Source organism: Microtus pennsylvanicus, chromosome 1, assembly GCF_037038515.1.
Source record: "Microtus pennsylvanicus isolate mMicPen1 chromosome 1, mMicPen1.hap1, whole genome shotgun sequence".
NCBI lineage: Eukaryota > Metazoa > Chordata > Mammalia > Rodentia > Cricetidae > Microtus > Microtus pennsylvanicus.
The window spans coordinates 109,960,900-109,988,871 of record NC_134579.1 but is presented as its reverse complement, the minus strand read 5'-3'; the positions used below and the strand labels follow the sequence as shown (position 1 = coordinate 109,988,871).

Here is a 27,972-nt window from a genome sequence, read left to right as displayed (position 1 = left end):
GTAGCTGTGTGTGTGTGTGTGTATGTGTGTGTATGTGTGTGTGTGTGTGTGTGTGTGTGTGTGTGTGTGTGTGTATGCGCGCACGCATGAGCATGCACTACCTTTAGCTCATCTTCCCTACCATAGTGGGAACGCACAGGTCCAGGTCATTAATTTCAAACCCTATCCCCTGGCTCCTAGACCAGCCATCCTGTAGTTGTTAGGCAGTGACAAAATACCTGATGAGAGCAATTTAGGATGAAAGGGTTTGTTTGGGTCATAGTTTGAGTATCCAATTAGTCATGGAGAGAGGAGGCATGGTAGAAGGAGCATGAAGCAGCTAATCACATTGTACCCAATGTCAAGAAGTAGAGAGGGATGGATGCTGGTGCTCGGTGCACTTTTTCCCTTCTTTTTCAGTCTAGAACCCTAGCCCAGGGGATGGTGCTGCTTACATTCAAGGTGCGGCTTCTGCAGTTAAACCATCACAGACACACTCAGAAGTGTGTGTCCCAGGTGACTCTAGAGCCTATCAACACAATGATCAATGTCAACCATCACATATCCTTGTAATGAGCAGAGGACAAACTGTTTATCATGGGCATGAGGCTGGTCCCTCCGTGGCTTCTGTGACTGTGGTTCTGACCAAGTTTTTCAAAAGGAGTCAGCTTAGTTATGGGTCTGTTTGGTGGTATAGTTAAAGGATTCAAACTCATTCAACACATGGCAAACATGTAGCCGAAAATGGGCTGATGCTGGAAACACTCCAGAGTGGTTGGTCATCCTTATTCTGGCTGCCATTGGACATATTATTGACTTAGACTGATGTGGGACAATGATCTTGTACCCTGTAGAGATTTGTCTGTTGTATTGGTTTAATAAAGCACTGATTGGTCAGTAGCCAGGCAGAAAGTATGGGGAGGGGGGCGACCAGGTAGGAAGTAGAGGTGGGGTGACCAGAGCAGGAGAATTCTGGGAAGAAGAAAGAGTCAGTTTGCAGTTGTCACCCAGACTCAAAGGAATCAAGATGAGAATGTCTCACTGATATAAGGTAGCAAGCCACATGGCTATCACAGATAAGAATTATGGGCTAATTTAAGATGTAAAAATTAAAAAGAAGCCTGAGCTAATAAGCCAAACAGTTTATAATTAATGTAGGCCTCTGTGTGTTTCTTTGGGACTGAACAGCTGCAGGATCGGGCAAGACAGAAACCCCCATCAACAATAGACATAGAATATGGACTCCCAGCCATTTTTCTCCTGCCATGTAACTGTTAAAAAATCAGGACAATAGAAACCAGGCATGGGGGAGCATGCCTTTAACCCCAACAAAAGCAGATGGATCTCTATGATTTTGAGACCAATCTGTTCTAAATACTGTGAGACCCTGTCTCAAAAACAAAACAGCAACAAAGTTAGCGCAGCAGAAGCGAGAGATGGCTTTGTTTTCAGCTAGCCAACATCAAGAGATAAACAACCTGAAGAAGGGAGGATCCCTTTTTGAGGGTGTTCTGAATGGCCCCATACTCATGTACATATTTGCAGGATTAATTGTCATTAAAAAGAGAAAAAAAAGGGCATGAAGTAGGGAGGGGACTTGTTGGGGGACATAAAGAGAGTTGGAGGGGTCAATGAAGATAGATATAATCCTTTATGAAATTCTTAAGAATAAAGAAAATTTGCTATTTTTGAAAAAGGTTTGTATTAAAAATTAAGAAGAAGAAAGTGAGAGGGATAATTCGGGACCACAAGCAGACAGACCCATAGACTCGTATTCTATAAGGTACATAAATGGGTGATTGAAAACGGATCAGTCTCCGGCGAACTGGAAGAGATGCAGCTCATAGATAAGATGTGAGAGTGTGACAGCCGTGCTGTGCGGGAACCACGTTTGGATTTCTGATGAATTTAAACCAATTGTGTGAACGTTCTCTTTGAAATAATTAGGAGTGTTCTCGTTCTGCGAGATGATTTAATTCTGAAGGAATGATAAAGGGGAAATAATTGTGTTGCTAGCAAATCTTCCCAGCATGCCCTTTAATCTGTCGTTTGGCCACACTCCACTGTACGGACGTAGGAGGGACGGGATACAGAGTAACTCTCAGAAGTCTGCCTCTGAAATGCAAAGCGGAAGTGGGAACAGCTGTGGCAGGGTCGGGGTCAGAGGTTGGGATGCGGGAATGCAGATGAGAATATTCCGTATGGGTGGTTAGATGATACATCCATTGATGGAGAGTGGATGTAGGACTCTGGGAACATATTTCTGTGTAAACTGTCCTTTAATAGAGTCAGCTGGTCCCATGGTGTGTCGGTTAATGCCCATCAAGGGACACTTTGGAGAAACACCTCCATTTGTCGCCTCTGCCAATGGCTGAGTGCAGGTTCAGGTACCAGTGTGCTCTATTCCGCTGAATCTAGAACTTGGAAGAGATGTTGTATAATTTAATACTGTGTACCGTTGCCTCTATATGGATACGCCCACAGAAATGAACTCGTGATGACAGATGATAAGCAGCTGAAATCGAGTAGTGAGTGGTGGAGTTTTGGGTGTCTCCTGTCTTTTCTGTGTGTGGTTTTGAAGATACAGCCCAGAGCTGGGCACATGTGAGGTAAAGTCACTACCACTGAGCCTTGGCCCAAGACCTTTTGTATTCTTTAAGATGTATTTTTATTATTTTTAACTGTGCATATGTGGAGACAGAGGGAATGTGCACATGAGTGTGATGCCCATGGAGGACAGAAGAGGGCGAAAGAGCCCTTGGATCTGGAGTTGTGAGCTGCCTGGTGTGGATACTGGGAATTGAACTTGAGTCCTCTGCAGGATTAGTACATACTCTTAACCACTGAACCATCTACTCACTTTTTTTGTGATTTTAGTATGATACAGGACAAGTTGTCTGGGCTGCCCTTGAACTCATCCTGTAGCCCAGGCAGTTTATGATCCTTCTGCTTCAGCCTCCCACATACCAGAGATGCCTACCTGTACCCCCAGGCCCAGCTCTGGTGTAGGAGGTCCTTCTGTGTATGCGTTGCTTTCGCTGGTTGAATAAAGAAACTGCCTTGGCCTTTTGATAGGGCGGAACTTAGGTAGGCGGAGTAGACAAAACTGAATATTGGGGAAAAGGGCAGAGTGGCAGATGCCATGGATCTCCTGCCTGGGGCAGACACTGGTTAGAATCTTGCCGGTAAACCACAGTTATGTAGCAATACACAGATTAATGGAAATTGGTTAAACTAAGATGTAAAAATTAGCCAATAAGAAGTTAGAGCTAATGAGCCAGGCAGTGTTTAAATGAATACAGTTTCTGTGTGATTATTTCTGGTGTAAGCTAGGCAGAACAAAAAGCAGGCCCTCTCTCCTAGCAACACAGCTCCTCTTTCCTAATTGTTCAATCCTAAACATATTATGTTTATAAATGGATAACGGATTTATCTAACAATCAGCTTGCAAAATTCTGCAACTCCAACAGGTGCCTGTTTCATGCTGTTTAGCTAGCGGTGTGGGGAGGCAGAGTGGAAGTCTGAGAAGGAAGCCCATTGAAGCCGTGCAGTGGTGCATGAGTTGTTAATGAACATCTTAGACCAGAGTCTGCAATGGAGCCGGGGAACCCACTGCTGAGGATCAGAAGCAATGGAGCTGAACAGCAGCTTCAGGAATCCTGCTGCTCTCGAGGTCCAGCTTTGCCTCGAAGCTATAAAGACCTGCTGATAAAGAAGTCACTGTTAACTCAAGATAGAAGCAAACACAGGGAAGCCACAGGCAATGGCCCATAGGGGCCAAGATCCGATAAGATTATCATGACACAGAAAGATGCTTAGTAAGAAACACCTTTGGCTGTGCCTGTTCCTACCTGAGGGGTGAGAAGCATGTGCTCAGACAGGCTGGCTGTGGTCACTGACATCAGGGAATCAGGAACTGAGTCATTCTACGGGCAGGACAAAGAGCTTTAACATGTGTACACCCGTATGCACATGTGCATGCACACACACAGGTGCACATATAATACATGTAACTCATGCATGTATGTACATGCACGTAACACACAACTCATCTTTATCCACATGCCTGTGTATGCACACAATACATTCATGAACTGGCTTCTTTTAGGAAATACAGGCATGACCAGGGGACATTTCATGCCTTGGAACCATGCACAAACTCTTCATTTTCTCCTTCTTGGTTCCTGACAGACGTGGACAATCTACCCTGTCAGGTAATTTAAGGACGGTCAAAGAGACTGGCAGAGGAGGTGAGGAAGTAGGTCCTGGTCTGTGAAGGGACCCTGTCCCTGTGTGGAGCACTCAGCGCCAGATCAGAATATGGCAGGCTGTATAGGGTGACTGTATCCATGGGGTTCCCATGGGAGAAAGGAAGTGGGAAAATGACCCCCACTGCTGAGAAAGAGCTGTGACCATGTACATGATCGGTGAGTTTACATTCTACAAAACCGTGACGATGGTGGGTGGCATGTGTCTAATCCCAGCACTAGAGAGGCTGAGGCAGGAGGATTGCTAAAAGTTCCAGGCTAGTTTGGATCACAGGCTGAGACACTGTCTTGAAAAGAAGTGAGGGAGGGAGGAAAAGGAGGGAAGAAATGGGAAGAAAAGAATTGTCTGTACCAAGCCATATTCACAAAAGTCTGCGTTTTTTTTTTTTTTTTTTTTTTTTTTAGTTTTTCGAGACAGGGTTTCTCTGTAGTTTTGGAGCCTGTCCTGGCACTAGTAGACCAGGCTGGCCTCGAACTCACAGAGATCCGCCTGCCGCTGCCTCCCGAGTGCTGGGATTAAAGGCGTGCGCCACCACCGCCCGGCAAGTCTGCGTTTTTTAAATCTTAACATATTGCACCTTACTAGAGAGTGTGAACATGCCGGTAACCAAATATGTTAACTTATGAGATCTATGATTAAGTTTTTCTTATTTCTGCTGTCACATATTCATCTCAGTGTGCATTCATATAAAAACATTTCTCATTACCGAGTATGTAACCACACAAGGACTCCTTTGTGACATGACTTTTCTATAGCAGAGAGATTGCTGATTTCAAGAAGAGCATTGAGTAAATGAATACAATCACAGAGAGTGTGGGACTCGCCAGCAGCTTGGGACTAGAACCTGGGTGGCTTTGCTTGCAGAGAGCCAGGAGGAGGCTGTATGTATTTGACCTTCCCTGAGCATTGGCCCCTGACACCCTGCTTGACTTTCCTGAGCTCAGAAGAGCTACAGGGGCACCAGGGCCACTAAATTCACACATTCACCTGGTCCTTCTTAGTATTCTGAACTATTGAAACCCAAGCCAGCTCTCCTTCCCCAGCCTGGCATCTCCCCAGGAACTATGCTAGGTTAGTGGCTGACTGTGGGTATGAACTTACATGTATTCCTGCAGTAGGAAGACATACATACCTTCTACTCTGTGCCCTCGCATGCAGTGCGTGCCCACTGCAAAAGTCCCCCCCTTACCAGCAGCTACCACTGGGTACAAGAAGCAAGTGGTGTTCCTATGACAGCACCTGGAGCCAGGCTGGTGGAGAGCTCTAACTGCCGTGCTGAGTAGCCCCAGTCTCTAAGGCTGCCGCCTCTGCCTTGTAATGTCAGTTGGTCTTACATCTCCTAGAAGCCCCACCAGGTGGGCAGCTGCAGTGGGGGCTTGCTTCTATCCTCACATGCTGGCATCTGGGCCAGTTCTCTGGGACAGCTGTGACATGGAGCCACTCATGGGTGGCTAACATGTGGTGATAGTTCGTATGTGCTCTAACAAATAAAGCTTGCCTGAGGATCAGAGTGTAGCATGAGCCACTAGTTAGCCACAGAGGCCAGGCAGTGGTGGCACACACCTTAAACGCAGCACTTGAGAGCCAGAGGCCAGTGGATCTCTGTAAGTTCAAGGCCACCCTGAGGTACACTAGATTAATTCAGTCTCAAAGAGAAACAGAGTCCGGCGGTGGTGACTCCATCTTTGATCCCAGGACTAGGGAGGTGGAGACAGGAAGTGATGTGACTGGGTGAAGAGAGGAATGTAAGGCAGGAGGAGACAGGAGCTCAGGATTTAGTCTGAGCTTTCATAGAGACGGCATTCAGTCTGAGGACATGCAGAGGTGGGATACCCCATTCGGGCTGGAGATTTCATAGAGGTAAGAGCTAGTGGCTGGTTGCTCTGCTTCTCTGATCTTTCAGCTTTCACCCCCATTAGGGGTGATTAGATATTAATCTGACTCTGGGTTTTTATTATGAAGACCAATTAGAATTGCATTACACTAACACCTTGGGAATGTCTTCTCTTCTGATGCAGAGGGAAGTGGAACAAAGGCATCAGCATGTGTTTCCCTTGGGGCTGTGTAACCAAAGAAGTGATGGTTAATAGTGTCAACCTGACAGGGTGTAGACTCGCCTAGGAGGCATGCCCGGAAGGTTACTTCTAGACTTGGCTAACTGATGCGGGAAGACCCACTCTGAATGTGGGTTGGTACCATCCCATGTTCTGCACCAAAAGGAGAAAGTGAGCTGAGTACCAGCATTCATCTCTTACTGCTTCCTGAGTGGGGATGGCATGGGACCAGCCACTTCACACTCCTGCCGCGATGGACTGTACCCTCAAACTGTGAGCCAAACACTCCTTTCCCTTAAGTAACTGTTATTGGTATTTAAGTCCCAGCAATGAGAAAAGTAACTAATGCAGGCATTGTCCTGACATTTCTCCTTGGTGAGTGGCAGCCATGTTTACCTGCACACGAATGTGGGTTCTCCTACTGGGACTTTTGCTTCCAGCTTCCCCTTTGTGAGGACACTAACTGTTTAGATCTGGCCCACCTTTATGATCTCTTTTTAACTTGGTTCTGTTCACAGAGACTCTTTCCTCCTTTGTATGTGTGTGTGGTGAGCATGTGATCACGCATGTTTTTTGTATGTGTGTGGACATACGTATGTGGGTATCTGTGCATGTATGTGCACATCCATATGAAAGCCGGAAATTGAGCTCAGCTTGATCCATCTTCCATCTTATTCACCGAGGCAAGGTCTCTCAAACCTAGAGCTCGCCAATAATGGCTGCAGTTCCCCCCACCCCCAAGACCCTTTATGAATGAGACCACACTCTGAGGATCCAGAGCTCAGACTCCAACATGTGCTAATGGGATGGACGGTGCACTCCAGACAGCTCCTAATTACATGGTTGTATTTCCTGGCATATTCTGTCTGAGGTTTAGATCTGGGTCCCCAGGGCCCAAGACTGAGTTGGTACCCAAAAATATCCTCATGCCTCACAGAGGTTCATACATCCAAGCAGAATGCAGCAGCTTCTAGAGGAAGCATTACACAACGAGGTTACAAATGACCGGAGGGAGATAACTCGGGGTGGAAATTAGCCGTTCAATGTTCAAAATGTGTACTGAGCATCGATTTTCTCTAAGAACACTTAATCACCCCTTATTACATATTGGGAAAAGACGGATAAAGCTATTGTTTCTAACCAGCAAGAACTGAGCAAGATTGCCGGCTATGAACATGCAGGACGGATGGGGGAGCCCAGCATAGGTACCTATAGTGAGGCTGGGTTTGCCACCAAGGTGAGGCCCATACCTGGATGGCATCCTGAGGCATCCCAGCACCCAGCCTGTGCTGAGAAACACTGGGCTCAACACCAGGCATTGTAAACAAGGATATCTCTGAACCCCAAGGCCAGCAACAGCAGTCCCACAAACCAAGGGACATCTCTGTTGGGAGCAGATGATGTAAGAGAAACACCTGCAGGTGACTGGAGCTGAGCCCCTACCCTAGTCTGTGTGGCTCCAGTCCACTCACCCACGCTGGGAAAGCCAGCCTCTGTCTGGCCACAAAGCCGGGCATCTCCAAGGAAGAGTGTACATCTCACCATCTTCAGTGGAGATTTTGCAAGCCTCCTCTTGCAAAATTTCCAGTCCTTGGATCCGAGCTTCTTTTCTCCCCTGTTCAGCCCATGGAATAGATTTAAGCACCCATTGTTCTCACCCAAGAAAGTGATCTATGCTCACTAGAAGTCCTTCTAGCTCTTGGTCTTCCCTACCTCAGTGACGAGCTCTCCAGATCTCTGACTTGAAACTACCCAGCACCCAGACCACCAGGGATCTCCAGTTTGTGTGAACTGCGGGGGGGCGGGGGTGGAATACGTGTAGCTTTGCTGAAATCTAGAAGCTCAAGCAAAGTTCAAATGCACCCATAGCCTGTTTCCAGCTGGGTCACATGGCATGAAGCCTTACTTCCCAGCAACAGAGAGAGGTGCCAGGGCTGTGAGCACCCGAGAGTGTCAGTTTCTCTGCTAGGAAGGATGGGACTGTCGCATGAAAGTGGACCTTTAAATATCTCCTGTCAAATGTATCTTCATCTTTTTGTACTAAGTGTGTTTAACACATCGATTTAATATAAAACTTAAGGCGCGTGTGTGTGTGCGTGTGTGTGTGTGTGTGTTGTATACAGATCCCCAGGAACTAGAGTTACAAGCAGTTACAAGCTACATATGGGTGCTGGGAAACAAACTTGGGTCCTCTACTAGAGCATCCAGACTCTAACAACCTCTCCAACTCTACAGCCCTGAGCTGTATTTTTTTTCCCCTTGGTTTCCTCTATGTTTGGCTCTTATTCATTCCCAAACTCTCCTCTAACTGATCAGATCTTGTGACATACTCATTGAGATCACAGAAGTTAGGAATCTCATTGGCTGTCGTTAGTTTCTTCCTCCGTGCTGAAATTTTGCTTCCTTGAGGGAGGAAGTTAAGGAACACATCTGGCTTGGGAAGCTGGAAAGCTAGAGGATTCCCAAAGCTGGTCCCCAAGTTTACAAAGCAGCAACAACATCTGGGGAGGAAGAGGCTCTTGAGTGGAGCTGCCTGCAAATTGAGAGCTCCAGGGACACAGCTTGCACGAGTCCATCCCACACTCTGTGGGGTGGGGTGATGATTGAAGCCACTTTTGAGTCCCCCATGCTCCTGTCTGTCACCCCAATGAACTCACTGGCTCATGAATCAATTCTTTGTCTGTCATGGGTGCCCTATCTGGAGTGAACAGACATTTGTTTGCAAAAGTCACACAGCATCGTTGCTGGGAGTCTCCTAGGTTCTCCCTGCACTGTGCCCCCATGCCTGTCTCTCTGAAGTCTAGACCTGTTCCTTGTATCCCACCATTTCGCCCCTGGCTGCATGGAGCACGTCCCACATGGTTTCCCAAGCGTGACCATAAAGAGTACATGTTTTGAAGACTCTAATGTGTGGGGACACTGGATCTGTAACTAGGCTGGACACAGAGCTCAGGTCTGAAGTCCCTTCTGCTCAGATTATTCCAGTCACTTCCGTGAGGCTGCTGTGGACCCGGACCCCACTCCCAACTCCCAATCCATCATTGAAAAAACTCCAAGCAGGAACCTGATGGCACCTTCTCTTGTCATTCCACACACTGTTATCCCCAACCAAGTTACTCACTTCACAGACAAAGAAACATGGCAGGAACCATGGAGCATACTGACTGTGGGATGGCGGGTTCATGCTCAGCTAGCAAGCTTCCTTATATAATTCAGGATCACCTTCTCAGTGCCGCTCACAGTGGGCTGGGCTCTCCTGCACCCGTTAATAAGTACAGGCTCCCCAGCTATGCCCACAGCTCAATGGGATCCTTCAAGTTTCTCAACTGATGTTAAAGTTAACCAGGACAACCTTTTCCTCTCTAGCTCCCCTCTGAGTAGATAGCATTTGAATATGCACTGATCATGTAGCTTGTTATTGTCCATTGTACATATAGTCTACTGGTCTCTTCTAGTATGAAGATAGATGCTCTTTTAGAAGTTTCACTAACTAATTTGCAAGCAATCCTCCTGGATTTTCTCCTGCAGCTCCCTGCCCCTGATAGTCACATGTTAGATTCCCAAGCCACTTTCTGAGTCATTCCCTCCTGTGTCTTCATGTTCTTTGTCTTTAGTTCTTACCCACATCTTTCTTTAAACTCCGTGCTTGGGTGGCTAGAGAAATGGCTCAATGGTTAAGAGCGCTGTCTGCTCTTGCAGAGGACGTGGGTTCAGTTCCCAGCACCTACATGGTGGCTCACAGGCACCCCTCACTCCAGCTCCAGAGATCTGGTGCCTTCTTCTGGCCTCCTTGGGCACTATACTCTGTGCACTTACCCACACATAAACTTACTACCGGTACCGGTGAATGATTTCTCTACCTTCTTGGTAGATCTACATGTATGACTTTTTGGTGTGGTTGAGGGAATGTCCTAGTATGTTCCAGCAAGTTCTATGACTCATGAGCCTTGGGAGAGGGCTTTGCTTCCTCTTCCACGTGTGGTCCCAGTAGGGCCACCGCCCCATACACTTTGACAGCAGCAGCTGAATCTGGCCCAACACCTCTGAAAGCTGAAGTCTAACACTGTGACCCTTTCTCACCCCCTCCATCCACAGAGCCAAGGTGAAGAAGGGGGTGAACATTCTGAGCGCACAGACCAGCGAGCCTCGGCAGTGGGATGTGAGACAGGAGGTGGGCAATGGAGGGAAGCACACCACCACCTCTGTGGCCTGCCAGCGCCTGGGCCCTGGGACCCGCAATAGGTAAGTAGCCCCTCCAGGGCACTCTGATTTTGCATCCAATTTTATCTGGCTTCATCTTGACCACCGCTGGCCCAGATGTTAAACCCAGGACCTAATGCCCGCTGAGGTACCAAATAACCAACAATAAGTGCCAGCATGTGTGGTTTCCAGCCTTGTGCTCCTTAAGCATTGGGAAAGAAATGACGTCACACCCTGCTTTGTCACCTGAACTTGTTTCTGTGAACTTTCAGAGGGTGCTGTGACAAAATGCTCAATCCTGTGCCCATGTTAGATTTAGTCACTGGTGAGAAGGAACAGAGGGAAGGGGAGGATAAACTGGGATGCTGTGGAGAGGCTGTGCGAGGCTCTCCATAGACACTGTGGGTTACCTCTGAAGGTGGTTGTTTTATGGCTATGAGACCAGTACACCTGCTGCTTCCGAAATCAAAACTCGGGCACTTGAAGGCATCCTCTTACCTGCTGCTGAGACATGGGTTCATCTCTTTCCAGGGTCTTGCATACACAATCTCCATATACAAAATATCCATAGTTAGGTACTTGTCTTAGAAGTTTAGGATCATAGTATCCACTTGGGGTTTTACAATGGTTTTGTTTTCATTCATATAGGAGACATTTTATTTTGACTTTAAGTACTTCTTACAGACAGTAGTAATGGCTACATAATATCCCACCATAAGCCTTTAACTTAATGCCAGTAAACAGTAATGCTTTTCCATTTATTTATTTATTTATTAAAGATTTCTGCCTCCTTCCCGCCACCACCTCCCATTTCCCTCCCCCTCCCCCAATCAAGTCCCCCTCCCTCATCAGCCTGAAGAGCAATCAGGGTTCCCTGCCCTGTGGGAAGTCCAAGGACCACCCACCTCCATCAGGTCTAGTAAAGTGAGCATCCAAACTGCCTAGGCTCCCACAAAGCCAATACATGCAGTAGGATAAAAAACCCATTGCCATTGTTCTTGAGTTCTCAGTATCCCTTGTTGTCTGTTATGTTCCGCGAGTCCAGTTTTATCCCATGCTTTTTCAGACCCAGGCCAGCTGGTTGAGACAATGGGGATGTTCTAGTAATGCTTTTCCTAATCAAGGCTGTTTAGAGGTTTGAGTTACCTAGACCATTGGTTCTCAATCTGTGGGTCACAACCCCTTTGAGGGGGCGGGGTCAAGCAATCTTTTTACAGGGGACCCCTAAGCTTAAGACTATTTGAAAATACAGATATTTGCATTATGACTCAAAGCAGTAGCAAGATTACAGTTATGAAATAGCAATGAAAATAATTGTATGGTTGGGGGTCACCACAACATGAGAAACTGTATTTTAATAGTGTTCTCAGCTCTAGGAAGGCTGAGAACCACTGTCCCAGATAATGCTAAACAGTGAGCTTCTTTCCACAAAAATCTCTCTTTAGTATACAAAGAAAACAGAGGACTGAAGTGGGTTTTCTAGCTTGGGTTTCTGTTGTTGTGATGAACACCATGACCAAAGCAACCCAAGAAAGAAGAGCGAGTGTTTATTTGGCTTCCAGATGACGCACTATCACTGAGGGAAGTCAAGACAAGAACCCAAACAGTGCAGGAACCTGGAGCCAGGAGCTGATGCAAAAGCCATGAAGGGTGCTGCTTACTGACTTGCTCCTCATGACTTGCTCAGCCAGCTTTCTTATAGCGTGCAGAACTACCTTGCCCAGGCGTGGCACCACCCACAGTGGGCTGGGACCTCCCACATCAGTCATCAATCAAGAAAGTGCCCCCACAGATAGTCAGTATGACATAGGCAACCTCTCCATGGAGGACCCTCTTCCCAAGTGACTCTAGTTTGTGTCAAGCCAACAAAAACTAACTGGTACAGTGCACCCACCACCTCCTAATGCATATTATGTTCGACCCTGTCTTAATGGTTGCTGGTAGAAGAGTGTTAAGTCGTTGTGAAAGCTGTATCTAGAAAAATGGCTCTCTGCTAATCTGTGGGGTGGGAAGAAATGGAAGGGACAATAAGGGGAGGCTACTGGGTACAGTGAGGTATGCTCAGAGTACATTGTATACTTGATGCAAATAGTTTTGAGTTTGTGAGGCACGTGGTTTGTTTGCATTAACAGAGAAACTGATAACATTCAATGTGGGCTCCAATCTCTCTTTAGGAAATATTCAGGCTGACTTGTGTGCTGTCTAGCTGGAATAGAGCTTGGTTTCCTTGTGCTTACTTGCATGCAATTGCTTAGCAAAAGAATTGCCTTGCCAACCTGAGTGACATAGAATTCCTTCATTAAAAATTGAAAACCCTTCTCCATTTGGCATCCCAGCTGTTTCTCTGACACATTCAGTTTTTGCGTAGGTCAGTAAAACACAGCCACAAGAGTCGACAAGTTCCTGTGAGCAGTCCACAGGTCTGTGGTACCTGACTTCAGCTCTACTGCCATCTCCAATGTCTGAGCTTTTGTTTTTGAACAGCAAGTGTAAATATGAATGGAGTACCAAGTGGTATTTCCTTTTAGGCACACAGTGTATGGTCATTTTTGTTGTTGTTGTTTTGTTTTGTTTTGTTTTTCTCTCTTGTTAGGGCCCTCTTGGCTTCTCCTCTCAGGGCGCTTTCCTGAAGGAATTTAGATGCAGGAAAGGAAGGTGAAGTCACAGGACATGTCTAAATCGACCCTTAGGATGCTGCCGTTAAGCAAAACTACTCCACTTTGTTTATGGGCGCCCTATTTGTGAGTCCACGGGACCCTCTGCAGCCCCCTCCTTCAACACCCAACCATGAAAGAAAGCTGTCATGTTGAATAGCTCCTGGCTTCGGCCTTGGCCATCCCTATGGTGACCCCTGGAAGAATTTTGGAGCACACCTCAGTGTCTCAGTCTTTAACCTTGCAGAAAACATGGCCAGAAAGAAACGTGTGCCTAGGCCCTTAGTTATAGGGGAGATCAGAGGACAAATTAAGCCTTCCTCGTTGGTTCCATGTAAAATCTAATTACAACAGACAATTAAGGAAATGAAAGCAGGCGTGTTAATTAACAGATAGTGAGTTTACACATGTAAATAGTTCTTTGTATTAGACATGGGTTGAGAGTCCTTGAACGGCTGATGAGATATTTGCTGAAAATGCTGAAGAGCCACGTGGTCAGCCCTGTGTGTTCCAGGGTCACAATCAGGTGTGTGTTGGGGGGGGGGACCTGGCTATGTCTGCCTGCTCTCAGTTTCTCTAAGTGACGTCTGAGAAAGTGATCTGCCTTCGTTGGCACCCTTGCTATGGAACGACCAGTATCATCAGTGTGCACAAACACCCATCGCGACTGTAACAGCCAGGATCTCACAATAGCTGCCACTCAGCCCCAGGGACAGTATTTATATGGCAAGGGCCTGGCACACACTGTGAAACAGCCGCCAGCTGCTGGGGAGCCTTGCCATCTGTGCAACACTAATACGGTTCCCCCTTCACTCCCATTCCTCACTTGGACCCTTAGAAAGCACTGTGAGGCTTCCCACCCTATGCTGGGTAGGTACCGCTGAGCGAGAGCCGCACCTGATCTCAAGTGCCCAGAGTGTGTGGAGTTCTTGAGCCAGCTCCCTGCAGCTCGCACAAGGCATTAGATTTGTCTGTTACTGTATATCAAGTCATCCACGGACTTGGACCTAAAAACAATATACCTTTTAAATGTGTGTGTGTGTGTGTATGTGTGTGTGTGTGTGTGTCCTCAGGTAACCATTCCACCTTGTTTAAGACAGGGTTTCTCACTGGCCAAGTAGCTGACTAGACAGCAAGCCCCAGGGATCACCCTGTCTCCTTATCCCCAGGAGATTGCTGGGATTACAAGCACATGCCACCATGCCCACCCTTTTTTTTGCACTGTTCCTAGAGATCAAGCTTAGACTCTTGTGCTGAGTCAACCCCTCCCCCCAACCCCATCAGCATATCCTTATAGCCTCTGAGTATCTGCATAGCCTACCAGAATCTTCTGCTCCAGGTCTCAAGGAAGATACCCATTCAAGTATCATCCAGGGTCTAAAGCACCATGTAAAAAAGGGTCATTCAGGGAAGGGTCCTTGTATCTGATCGTAGATGATTGTCCTGATCAGACTTTTTGTCACTTTGACCCAGGCCAGGGTCAGGGCCATCTGAGAAGAGAGAACTTCAGTTGAGTAAATTCCTCCATCAGATCTGCCTATGGACAAGCCTCTTAGGGTATGAGAAGATGTGGCCTCTGTCATTCATTATGTCTCAACATTGCCCTGGGTCTTTATGTTCATCCCCTATTGCTGTAAAATGTCACCATGGGTGCAATGCCTTAAAATGACATAAGTTTATCATCTGAAACTTGTTCATGAAGTTTCAATACAAGTGACGTCACTGGGAATTGATACAGATATCAGCAGGGCTGCAGGGACAGTCCCCTTGTCTTCTGGAGCCTTGCATCCTGTTTCCTGGCTTGTAGCTGACCCTCACCTACAGAGCCAGCCTCAGTCAGTCATCTCTGTTCCGAGCTTCAAGAAACCCTAATGTATACACATATCCCCAAGTCTCCTGCCTCCTACTTTGACCTCCAAGTCCTCCATGATGTCATCAGATCCTTACTAAATGATCCAGACTAACCCCATCCCCTTCAGCCCACCTTAAAACCATTGGTTGTACTTCACTTGCAAAGATGCTTGCCTTTCAAGGTAATGTAGTTATCACTCACAGAGATATGTCCATGAACTCACTTTCTGGAGCAAAGAGCCTGCAGCACCTCAGTCCCTGAGATGCTGGAAGGGGACACCTAGATCAGGGGTGGGACTCAGGTCAGCAGTTTCTGCATCCACAGTGCCCACCAGTGAAGCATCCTGGACCTCTGAGGAAGACTGACAGGAAAAACTCCCCCATTCCTAATGCTGTCCTGAACACCGGAGCTGGCCTCCCTAGCCAGCCTAGCCGAAGCAGACAGCCCTCATCGGGACACGGATACCAAGTATTCTTGCTTCAAGGACAAACTCAGTCAATTATCTGAGGATCCTGTTGGCACGGAATCCCCCCATCTTCGTGATTTGTGGCTGCCTGCGGGAACCTCTCTGTAGGACGCTGGATGGTGGCTGCTGAAGGAGCTGAGAGTGCTTTGCGCCTTGCCTTTGGCTCTTACAATGTCCCTCGTGAGTGTCAGCAATTAGGAGAGCTGCCCATTGGAGCCATGGAAGCTGCAGCTGTGTCTCCAGATCTCAGTCACATCCCAGAGTTCTGGCTCCTGAAAGAGGATTTGCTGGAGCTAAGGAGGGGGCCCATCAGCAGAGTGCTTGCTGCTTAAGCGTGAGGATTTAGGCACAGTGGCCTGCACCTATAATCCCAGTGCTTCCTGGCCAGTCAGCCTAGACTAATTGGGAAGTCCACACACCAGTAAAAGACTCATACAAAAAAAAAGAAGAAGAAAGAAAAAGAAAGAAAAGAAAACTAAGGTGGACCCAGTGAGAGAGTTCAGTGGTTAAAGGCACAGGGACTTGCTGCCAACCTTGATGACCTGAGTCCAATCTGCAAAACTTGCATGGTAGAAAAAAAACACACACAAGTTTTCCACTGACATCCACAGAGAGAGAGAGAGAGAGAGAGAGAGAGAGAGAGAGAGAGAGAGAGAGAGAGAGAGAAACAGACAGACAGACAGACAGACCGACCGACAGAGACACTGGGAACCTGACCCAAATATGAACCCAGCACTGGCGTGTGATAGGCCATGAGGCCATACACATATGGTCACCTTCTAATGAAGCTTGGTAGTGTGTGGGTGAAGAAGGGATATTACTAGTAACTCACTGTCTCTCCATCCATGTTCTCTGCACATCCAGCCACCTCTCGTCTACAACAAGGATCTAGCGTGATAATAAGTCTAAACTGGATTTAATACATCCGCTCTCATCAGGTTATGGCCCTCCCAGGATCTCACTTAGACTTATAAATATCTGGTTCCCAAATACAGTCACAGCAGGGTAGGGGCTCCAGTATATGAAGGGGAGGGGGCTCACCATCTAGTTCCCAGCTGTGCGGTTGCCCTCACATCCTACAGGGCTTTCACTGGGTTCCAGGTGTAAGCGCCCATTTGGCCCACTCTTGCAGGTCACTGGAAGGACACTAAGGGGTTGTCTTCCTCGGTTGCCCTTTCTGGGAGGTCAGGTGTGGGATGTCCAAACAGTGCAGGACACCGAAGCAAGCTCACCATAAAAGCAGGTGAGCAGCTGGGACTTTAAAAAAAAAGACAGCCCTTGCTGGACCTCTTTCCTGTGTTGGGGCCGTTTCCTTCTCTCTTGCTTCCCATTTTCTCCTGGAAAGAAAATAAAGACCCTTCCTTAATTCACCTCAATCAAATGATTCCCCATGCCAAAGTTCACGGTTGGTGACCCCAACCTGGGACTCAGGATCGGAAGTGCCCCCTACTGCCTCCTCTGGGGAAGTGACCTCTTAGGTGGAGAGATGGGAGAGAAAGCTTGCTTGGGGAAACTCAGGAAGATGGTATGGAGCGCTAGCTCCCCTTGCTCTGTATATCCACTAAAGAACTGTGGGATTCAGGGAGCCAAATCTTTTTGCCAGTGTCTCCCAGACCCAGGAAGATAGCTTGTCCCTGAGCCATCTATTTATTTTGTGTTCCTTCCCCTCTTGCCTTTGAAGCATCCTGAACATCTCTGCTCTCAAACAGAGCCAGCTACCACCTATAAGAGAATCTTTCATACTTAGAGTGTGAAGCCAACACAGCAATTAACACTCGGTCCCAATCTTTCCCCCATCGGAGCTGCACAGCTCTAAGTGAGTAGGGCAAGAGGCAGAGGTCTCTGTGTGGCTTCAGGGAAAGAGTGTGAGGGTGGGGGTGTGCAGACAGTGGTGAACCTGAATCCGAACTCATTCTCCTGGCCCTTTCTGCATTCCTTCCTTCAGAAACATCCTGCATCTACTTTTCTTCTCCCTTCATCTTCTAAGTCTTTGTTCAGACCTCAGTGTCCAGGACAGTCCCGCCTAAGCAGCTAGGGATCAATTAGGCAAGTGCTTCGTCTGACCTGCAAGAATGACCTCCAGGTGGCAGAAAGAAAGAGGGAAGCTGGCCCTCCTGGACTCCAGTGTGGGATTTTCATCTGAAAACGTGCTCCTGCCCTGAGCATTCCCTAAGCCTTGCTTTATACAGCTGTTCTTCAGGGGAAATGGCCAAGCACAAGGCTGTTTTTAAACCGGTAGGTGTTCCCAGAAATGAATGGGGTCCAGTTGATGGGGTCTGGTTGCTGGAAGATGTAACCTCTGAGGTCATGATCCAGCTGGCACACGCTGTGGGTCACAAGTGCCTGCTACAGGAATCATGACCCAGCCACACACTTGTTCCCAGCCGAACACCTTGACGTAAGACAGCTCTCTTCGGCACTTGGAATTTCCTTTTAGGTTCGGCTGTTAAAGCATTACTGTTAAAAGCTGTCTCCCGAGCAAGCACGCTGCCTTAAAAGCACACATCGCAGTAACAGGATTACTCTGTGTGTTTCTTAGCGTTTGGCAGCACTAGGACAGGCCCCCATGTAGTCCCTGGGGATTGGCATTTTACAAAATGTGCACATTGTTTCACTGAATCTTTCCGACAGCCTCCACAATCAAAACCATGTGATTAAGCAGGCAGATAAAGACAGAAGGTGCTTAGAAGGAGCAGGCACCCAAACGGAATGTGTAAGTGAGTGCCTGCAAGTGTTTTCTTTCAAAAATAGCTTTAATGTGTGCAAATGGTTGAAGAAGGAGGTGCCTCGGTTGTGGAGTTTAAAAAAAGAAGATGCAAACACAATCAAAACATAAAAACCAGGGCCAGGGAATGACTTGGTGGTTGAGAGTGCTTGCTTCCCTTGCGGAGGACCTGGGTTTGTTTCCCACCACCCACATGGCAGCTCACAACTGCCTGTAACTCTAACTCTAGGGGATCTGACTCCCTCTTCTGGCCTCTATGGACTCCTGAACACACATGGTGTACATACCCGCACATAGCAACACACCTATACACATAATTTAAAAAAAAATAAATAAATCTTAGCTGGGTGGTGGTGGCACACACCTTTAATCCCGACACTCTGGAAGCAGAGGCAGGTGGATTTCTGCAAGTTCGAGGCCAGCCTGGTCTACAAAGTGAGTTCCAGGACAGCCAGGGTTGTTACACGAAGAAACCCTGTCTAGAAAATAAATAAATAAATAAATAAATAAATAAATAAATAAATAAATAAATGGATGAATGAAGGAAGGAAGGAAGTGACTCCTTTATTTAAAAAAAGGCTAGCAGAAGACTGTATGCTTGAGAGAGAGAGAGAGAGAGAGAGAGAGAGAGAGAGAGAGAGAGAGAATATGAATGAATGAGTGAATATGAATGAATTGCCCAAGCCTGGTGACCCAGTCTGAACAGAACAAGGCTGAAGGAAGAAACTGGGAGCTAAGGATGTGTTGAGAGAAGCAGGCAGGGGTTGTAGTGATGCAGGTGTCCAGAACTTGTTCCAGAACAGCCCAGAGAACTCAAGAGACTCCAAAAGGGACCCACTTTTACCTGCAGGGTTCCTTCTTCATCAGAGGTGGCAACCCCCTTTTGGAAGGGGGCATTATAGGGATGTCCCACAGCTGCTGTCTTGCACATCTAAGCTGCAGAGCTAGGTAGGGGCTCAGCCCCAGGGAAGCTTGCGCTTGGAACTTCAGGACCATGGACAGGTTCTCAAGCAGGAGGGATTTTTGTGCCACTAGGAGGTGAATGGAATATACTTGCTTCCACTCTGGGACCATGACAGGGGGAAGACAGGCTGCACGTGCCTAAACGGGGTGTGCCTTTCAGGTTCTAGGGCCTCCCAGATGGGAATGCATGGCGCCCTGTGTGACCAGAGTACCAGGCTTTTCTAGAGCAGCTGAAAACCCACATTGTCATATCAAACCTACCACAAACATTTGCTATTTATTTATTTAAGATTTCTGTCTCTTCCCCACCACCGCCTCCCATTTCCCTCCCCCTCCCCCAATCAAGTCCCCCTCCCTCCTCAGCCCAAAGAGCAATCAGGGTTCCCTGCCCTGTGGGAAGTCCAAGGGCCACCCACCTCCATCCAGGTCTAGTAAGTTGAGCATCCAAACTGCCTAGGCTCCCACAAAGCCAGTATGTGCAGTAGGATCAAAAACCCATTGCCATTGTTCTTGAGTTCTCAGTAGTCCTCATTGTCTATGTTCAGCGAGTCCGGTTTTATCCCAGGCTTTTTCAGACCCAGGCCAGCTGGCCTTGGTGAGTTCCCGATAGAACATCCCCATTGTCTCAGTGTGTGGGTGCACTCCTCATGGTCCTATTTTTTTGAGTCAGTGTCTTGTCAAGTAGCCCAGACTGGCCTGGACTCACTATGTGTCTCACGCTGGCCTTAAACATTTCTTCATCCCCCTGAGGGCTGGGATTAGAAAAACACTTCCGACACACCCAGCCGCTCACAGTTTTAAAATCGGCCACGCTTGTCCAACAAAAGGCTCATTGTTCAGGAAGATGGTTCTGCAGTCAGTAAACCCTATGCAAAAGCAGCCAACCAGGCTTCTGCCACAATAGAGCCCGTATTCTTCAGGAAGTTGATTATCTGTAACTTCCAGGGAAGGAGACTGCCCGCGAAAAGTCGTCCTGCAACACGACTCTTGCCAAGCAAGGGACTTAAGAAATGAGGCCAACGCCTTCGAAGGCTGAGCCACGTTCATTTTCCACCACAGGATCCTTCCTAAATAGAATGAATTGTACAGATGTCTCTTCTTTTCCAGCAGAAATGTAAAGGTGTGTCCTCTCTGCTCCCTCTTCCCCAGCCACCTGCAGCTTTACCGGCATCAGTGGCAGCAGGACCATGCATGGAGCAGGTGCTTTCTTCCTACCCACCCTTCCTCGTGTTGAGTGACAGGTCAGCTAAGTTCTCAGGGGACCTTGAGGGTAGACCTTCTGAGGTCCCAGTGCCTCTATAGAACACAGCATGAATCCCATGTACCTCTCCCCTCTGCCTCCAGCAGCAACAGCTGCTGCCACCCCCATCCCCTTAACTCAAGAGCGTAAAACTTCAGGGACTATATGCTGCAGGGGAGTGATGTAAATCAAGCAGGTAATAAACGAGAAGGGTTTTTCACAAAGCAAAAATCATTGAAAATGGTAAGTAAAATACCTATTAGCATTCATTGAAGCGGTCTCAATTGCCTGCCTTAGAGCTAGCTGTAGGAGGTTATTTGTTTTTTGTTTGTTTTGCTTTTTGTTTTTGTGAAGGATGCTAGAATGTGAGTGAGCTTGGGACTGCTTACTGGAAACAGCAGTTTAGGGAATGATATCGTAAGATAATCTGTTTTCTCCCGAGGGACATCGTCTGCCCTATGTCCTCTCTCAGAAACAGCAAACAACCACACACTAAGATCTCCATCTCAATGGCATGTGGGTACATCCTGGCCTCTCAAAGAGAGACGTGTGCCCCCGCCACACCCAAGCATATAGCAGGCTCATGTGGACCTTCAAAACAAGTGCGTATCTGGATGTACAAGCTGTGTAATTTTTGGTATAGTCTTCCATCCCTCCTACTTTAAGCATACATTGGACTACCAGCTTCCTGAACTCTGTGGAGGTTTGGTGCAGAGTGAAAGGCTAGCATGGCAGAGGCCAGTGATGTGCCCCTGTCCTTTGTAGAGAGTCAATCTTTTAAGAGGATTAACCAGAGACACCTGAGCGTGGGAGCTGGGAGAAGTGGAAGACATGCCATCAAAGAGTCATAGCTCAGGATAATGTCTGGTGTCTGTGGGATCCACAGGGGCTTCTCAAAGGTTGGTGCCGTGCAAGCCCTGTGGTTCATGGTTTGGTCAAGACTCACTGTCCCCAGATTAAATGGGATGTGTCTGCAGAGATACTGGGGACTGGTTGAAGCCAGTGTTCTTGCTCTCGTGCCTGTGGAACTCAGTGTGGGAAGCCTGGGACATGATCCCTGTTGCCTGAGCACACACGGTGTTAGCATAGCCGGCTTTTGAATGACAGGCTTGAGGGTGTGGCCCAGTGGGTGGAGGGCTGGCCTAGCATGTGCCACACATAAATAGGACCTTATAGCGCATGCCTAGCCTCTCAGCACGCGGAGGTAGAAGCTGGAAGATCAAGCCTACTGCCATCCTCAGCTGCATAGTGAAGTTAAGGTCATGGGTTGGCTGCTGTTTTGTCACCAGCCCGTGTACCTTTCTTCTTCTCACTCCTTGCTGGAAGGTCATATCTGGCCCTCACCCATTGGAACCCGATAGGCCTCTGATTGGCTAATATTCCTCAACAGAAGTGACACCATATGACTTCTGAAGCTGGTCTGTAAAAGAACCTCAAGTCCACATCTAGGCAGTCTGATCACCCTGAGGCCTCCATGGAGGGAGGAAGTCTAGTCATACACTATGAACAGACCCCAGGGAGGAACCTTAAGCTTTTTAAAGGAAGAAATGACATCCCACTAACTCCCCCTACCTCATTACTTCAGCCCCTGCTCTATCTGGAGTCCCTACCTGATCGTGGCAGGGGTTGTGGGGGCTGGGGGTATAGGAGGAAACAACCCTAGACAACCTAGATGAACCCTTATAGAATTTCTGAGTCACTGAAACCACGAAGACAATGGAATGATTGCTTTAGTTTTATTCTACTTGTGTAGGGAGTTTGTGGCACAGCAATACAGACTTAAGACTCCAGGAATTCAGAGGGTTTATATGTTTGTCAAACTCACATGGATACTAATGGCTTGGTACCTCTTTTTTGACTCCCCCCCTTTATCTTACCCCAAGTAATTCTTCAACTCCTCCAGGAAGAGATGCTATTGGGTCTTATACCAAGGACCCCAAGTTACCTATAGAAGTCAGTTGCTTTGCCCAACTCGCATCCTGGACCAATTGCATAGCCCAAGCCCCACAGCTAGCATGGAGCATTTATTCTCTTCGTTCCTGTCTCAGCCTGGCAGGTAGTTCCCTGTGAACACTAACAAGCTCTTAAGTTGGTCTCTCTCAGAATCTGCCCTGAGCTAACTATGTCAAGTTATCAAGTGGTCAAACTCTTGTCTCATCTGTAAATAACTTTGGGGAATGGCCAGGGGAGCCTGTGTTCAGGCTCTGATGTGCCAGCATTTCAGAACTGGTTGATTCCCCTTAGAGCCCAGCTTCCCTGAAGCCCCAGGGTGAGGGCTTCACCTGAGGCCATCCATTGCTTCCATGTCACTGTGACCATCATGCCTGACAGAACCAAATGAAGAGAACAAAAGGCTCCTAGGCTTCTTGGCTTCAGAAGGTTTGGGTCCATCATGACAGAAGCTGTGGTGGAGTTCCTGGCACGTGCTTGTGGCCAAGGCACCTCGTTTCATGACAGACAGGAAGCAAAGGGGTGAAAGCAGAGCCAGGGCTGGACTTTTCCCCTCAAGGGCCTAACCCCAGTAACCTCCCTAGATCCCCGACCTCCTTAAAGTTCCTCAGTCTCCAAACAGAGGGCCGCCTGTCCCCACCAGATTCGCCCAGTTAGTGCTTGTGTGCACACAACTGTCTCCCAGTCCCCAGAGGCTCCTTAACTCTTGGCCCTGGTTTCAGTAGCTGCTCAGCTCTAGATTTTGTCTTTTCTCTGCTTCTCCAGCACTAAGATGACAAGAACACACTACTGAGACCTGTTTTTTTTTTGTTTTGTTATGTTTTGTTTCATGTGGGTTCTGGGGGGTGGGGGTTCACTCGGGTCCCCATCCTGGCACAGAAAGCACTTTTTATGGACTGAGCCACCACCCCGGCCTTCAACTAGGATTTATGGAGCCAATGGACTCTGTGTAGGACATTCAGACATGTTATTAAAATGTTATTTCAGTTGACAAAGGCTGTACCGTTTTGTCAGTCTTGAAACTTGCTGGTCACAGGATGTGCGGACCTCTGCCACCGTTATTTCCCATTCCATGGGACTCAGAAACCTGCAAGGATATAGCTGTTTCCCCAAACCTCAGACCATGAAAAAAATCTTGTGTCGATTTTGAATATGTTAGATTCTCATCGGAAGGTGCCTTCATCCAACATTAGCTTTATATGAAAAATCTCAAAGTGAGGCCGGAATCATTATATCTGCATTCACTTATCAGATAATGATGGAGTGCCTGGCAAACCCTGAGGACATCGAAGCTCCCATGACAGGCGTACACGCCAACCCTCATGACATTGATTGGTCTCCAGAAAGATAGAAAGTGATTGGATAAGCAAGTCCACTAGAGAAATGGTGTGTGTTATTAAGTCCCATAAAGAAGCGTATTACTTAAATACGGGTCAATTGCTTGCAAGCAAGGCCTTGTTTAAAGTGGTGTGGATTAAAGAGAATCTATTCCTTGATACAAATCCAGTGTGATTTGACTCCTTCCTGCAATGCCCTCTGCAGCTGTGCTTCTGCTGTCATGCGCTCAGGCCCCAGTAGGGGACGTCCTGTGCTCTAGCACCCAGGATGCACGACAGGGGTATCTCCGCAGACGTGATCCAACATTACAACAGAAAGAACAAGGCTGGCCAGGTAGAGGAGGGGGAGTCCTTTACTCTGGGGACACTTGTCTCTATCCTAACACGAACTCTTTAAAACGTCATCAATAGGATGGTACCACCATCATGTTTTCGTTTAAAATCTTAACAGACAAATGTCTAGAGAATAGAAATGGAGATGAAGACGATGTGGGTGGCCGCTTAGATCTGGCAACAAGCCAACATAAAGACTCACTGTGTTCATGACCTTCTGGTCTCTATACTCAAAGTATATATATACCAGAGATCAGGGACCCCAGGCACTCCTCCTTAATCACCCTACACTAGATCCTGTTGCCTCACGCCAAACCTCCTGAAGTGACACCCAGACTCCCTAAGGTGGTAAATGCTTTGAGTCTTTGTTCGGAAGAAAAGCTAACAACACATTCAGATGGAATAATAAGAGCAGTGTGCGAAGACACGCTTCCTGCAGAGAGGTTATTTTAATAGCTTTGAATTGGTCCTCCAGACCTCACACTCTTCTCAAAGACGGAGTGACAGGTCGGGCCGCAAAGCCGTCCGTGTCTTTCCCTGGCAGCTGAATAACTCTTTCCTTTCTGTTCCCTGTCTCGCATTAATTCTTCATAAGTGGTCCTTACTATTCCGCACTTGTTCTGTCTCAAGTGCGGCATTTTCTCACCAGCAGTGTATAAATTAGGCCGGCTAAATGGCAGCGACAACTCATCCATCATGGCCTTAATTGTCTACCTTGGGAAAAGGCACTGATGCTTCAGTGAGGATAAAGTCAAGTCACCCTGGTCCGTCACAGGCTGCTGGGGCCATGTGCTCGCAGCACTCTCTGTAGGCAGGTAGCTGTCAGGGACCTAGGTGCTCACTATGTAGATGGAGGTGGGTTCCAATAAAAGGGATGTTTCTGTGACCGAGGGGCAAGCCACCTTCCCTCTTGTTCGAATGCTACATTCTCATGGCAGCTCTACCCTGCCGAGGTGTCTAGTGCTCCGACTCCACCCACTTTGTTGTTCCATCACCCCCAAAGTGTAGCTAGGCTCACCTCCACCCACAATGGCTTACCCCCTTCCCTGGAGAATTCCAGCCACTCGGATTAACCTGCTGAAGCAGGAAGCCTGCCTCCTCTTCTACTTAGGGGACATTGAATTTGTACTCATCATTTTCATGAGCAGAGCTTACCCACAGCCACACCTTGCTGGAGGAGAGGCTGGGAGATGTCAGCTCTGATCCTTGATTGCGACACTCCAAGCTATCAAGACATAGTAACTAAGGGTGTCTTCCCCAAGCAGGCTCTAGTGATATGGAGTTTAAGTGCTGACAGTGGACCTGTGAGGTAGGAGATCTCCAGGAATTGAATGAGAGATCAGAATTTAGGGAGTCCACTGAGGGCTGGCCAGTAAGATGTCAGTGGGGACAGGGGACAGAGGAAATGGCTCAGCAGCTAAAGTGCTTGCTATACAAATGCAAGGCAGAGTTAGGATCCCATGTATATGAATAGGACCCAAGAAACCCATGCACATGCTGGATGGGTGGGCATGGCAGCCGCCTGTAATTCCAGCCTCAGAAGGTAGAAACGGGGGTGAGGGCAATTCTCCAGAGCAAGCTGGCTAGCAAGATCAGCCTTACCTGTGAGCTCTGAGTTTGTCCGAGAGACCCTGCCTCAGTGAATAAGGTAGAAGAGCAAGGAAGGATCATTCTTGACCTCAACCCTAAGCCTCGCATATACATGCAACCACACATATGCAAAACCAGACAAGCCATGCACACATACATGAATGCCCACCACAGGTAGCCACGGGAGAAAACTGGAACAGGAAGGGTGTCATCAGGTCAGGAAATTGAGGGTTCTATGGCAGAGGGCACATGTATTCTTCCAAAAGTCTCAGGCATTTGGCACAATAAGTAGTGACCAGCACTAGAGGAGCTTGCGTGACTGGGGCAGTTACGGCCCCGGGGCCAAGAACTTGTCTGTGTTCCTGGTAATAGTGTCAAGAGCCCCTGTGCATTCCTCAGACCGCCCTCCCTTTGCAGAACATCCGCCGCTGTCCTGACAAATGCTGTGTCCTTTCCAGGCCAGGAAGGAGGTGACAGAGCAAGATCCTGGTTCTCTATGGCCTTAGAATGGTCACTGTCAACTCTCCAGGTCCCCTGTATGTATTGGTTATTTAACTCATTACTAGGACAAAGCATCCGACAGAATCAACTTCAGGGAGTGTGGATTCTGGCTCACGGCGGGTGCAGTCCATCACAGTGGGGAAGCCGTGGTGGTGAGGGAGGCTGCAGCTATGGTAGCGGTGTAAGGTGGTCACATGATATCCGCAGTCTCCCTGCAGACAGAGACGAATGCTGGTGCTCACCTCTTTTCCTTTTTGTTCATCATGAGACGCCGTCACCCACAGCTTACGTGAACTAAATCTAGAGACTCCCTTGATCAGAGAAGCCCAAAGATTGGGCTCTGAGCACAGCTCAGTCCTGTCTATCACACGTTCTGTAAAATGGGTGTTGTTCTTATGGTAGGAAGGAAGACTTCCTAAAACCCCAGCATGGAGCACGAAGTCCCACCGCTAGCTGAAGAGCAATTGGCAGCTGATTGCTGGGAAGTTCTGATTCTCCATAGGGACTCCAGCCTCCTCACCTGAGTCTTGTGAGTCCTGAGCTGTAGGGGCTTGAGTCTCATAAGCAAACATAGTGGAGCTGGAGAGATGGCTCAGTGGTTAAGAGCACAGGCTGTCCTTGCAGAGGACTTGAATTCAGTTCCCAGCAACCACATGGAGACTCACAACCATCTGTAGCTCCAGTTCCAGGAGATCTGATGCCCTCTTTTACAGGTATTGCATGCACATGGTACACATACATTCCATACATGCAGTATAACACTCATATACATTAAGTGAATATTAAACAAAAACAGAAATTTAAGCATAATCAAGTGGTTGAGATAGGACCCACAGTGTGAAGTCGGCACGAGTGTTCGTCACACAGATTTCTCTGAGCTTCCGTTTCTTTGCCCCTAAGAGAGAGGTGGTGTCTCCCACTCCACGAGGTTGCTGTCAAGAGCAAAGGATTGGCGTGGTTCAAATGCTTCGCCAGTAGCCAAAGTGTAATTAGGAAAGCCAAGGTTTGGTGTCCCCTCCCCCCGCCTGGCGTCCCTATCCTTATGTAATCCTGCTCTCCCTCCTCGTGGCGAGCTGAGCAGCTTTTAGTCAATATCACCGCATGTGTCTCTCTCTGATTAGGCAACAAAGACTGTACTTATGTAGTGCTAGAGGCCCATTGTCCTTCTGGCTTGCATGCTGGCACTGCCAGCCTGGCAAAGAGCGTAGGCTCCATAGCCACCAGTGTTGGAGGAGCTGAAGCAGCCAGTCCAACAGCCCGTGAGGGACGGAATCCTTTCAACAACAACGACATCCTGGAGGCACATTCTTTTCCCCTTGACCGTCCCAGAAGGTCCCAGCTCCTTCAGTCACCTTGCTCTCAGCCTTGGAGAGACCTGGAAATAGGAGACAAGGGCCTTGTCTGTATGTAACGGTACAGAACTCACTGGTCATGCTTAGGTGCACCGGGATTGCCTGCACAAACTCTGTTGTGGAAAACTCCAAACCAAAGCAGGTAAATACAATTCCTCATGTCTTAGGGGCTGGAGTGATGGCTCAGCAATTAAGAATGCTTGCTGCTGTTTCAGATGATCCAGGTTTCGTCCCCAGAGTTCCCATGGTGGCGCTCCACCATCTACAACTCCAGTTCTAGGGGATTTGTTGCCCTCTTCTGGACTCCACTGGTATTACATGCACATGGCAAACATATACGTGCAGGCAAATACTCATACACATGAAAAAAATAAAATGAGAGTAAAAGTCCCTCGTGTCTTTATGGGATGCTGCAGCTTGTAAAATGTCTCCAAAACTATATTTGCCCTTGCTGTCTCGTCTCAGCAAACCTCTGAGACATACATGGAGTGATAAAGGAGGTAGAAT

General features: G+C 47.9%; 1 protein-coding gene across 2 annotated transcripts in view; it reads left to right on the top strand.

Annotated features, from left to right (window-relative positions):
* Positions 1-27,972, top strand: part of Tmem132c (transmembrane protein 132C) — a 317,389-nt gene that overhangs the window by 205,447 nt on the left and 83,970 nt on the right. For both annotated transcript variants that reach the window (XM_075978117.1, XM_075978107.1), the window contains exon 3: positions 10,398-10,544. In XM_075978117.1, the coding sequence (XP_075834232.1) occupies positions 10,398-10,544 (147 nt within the window). The remainder of the gene's footprint in view (positions 1-10,397; positions 10,545-27,972) is intronic.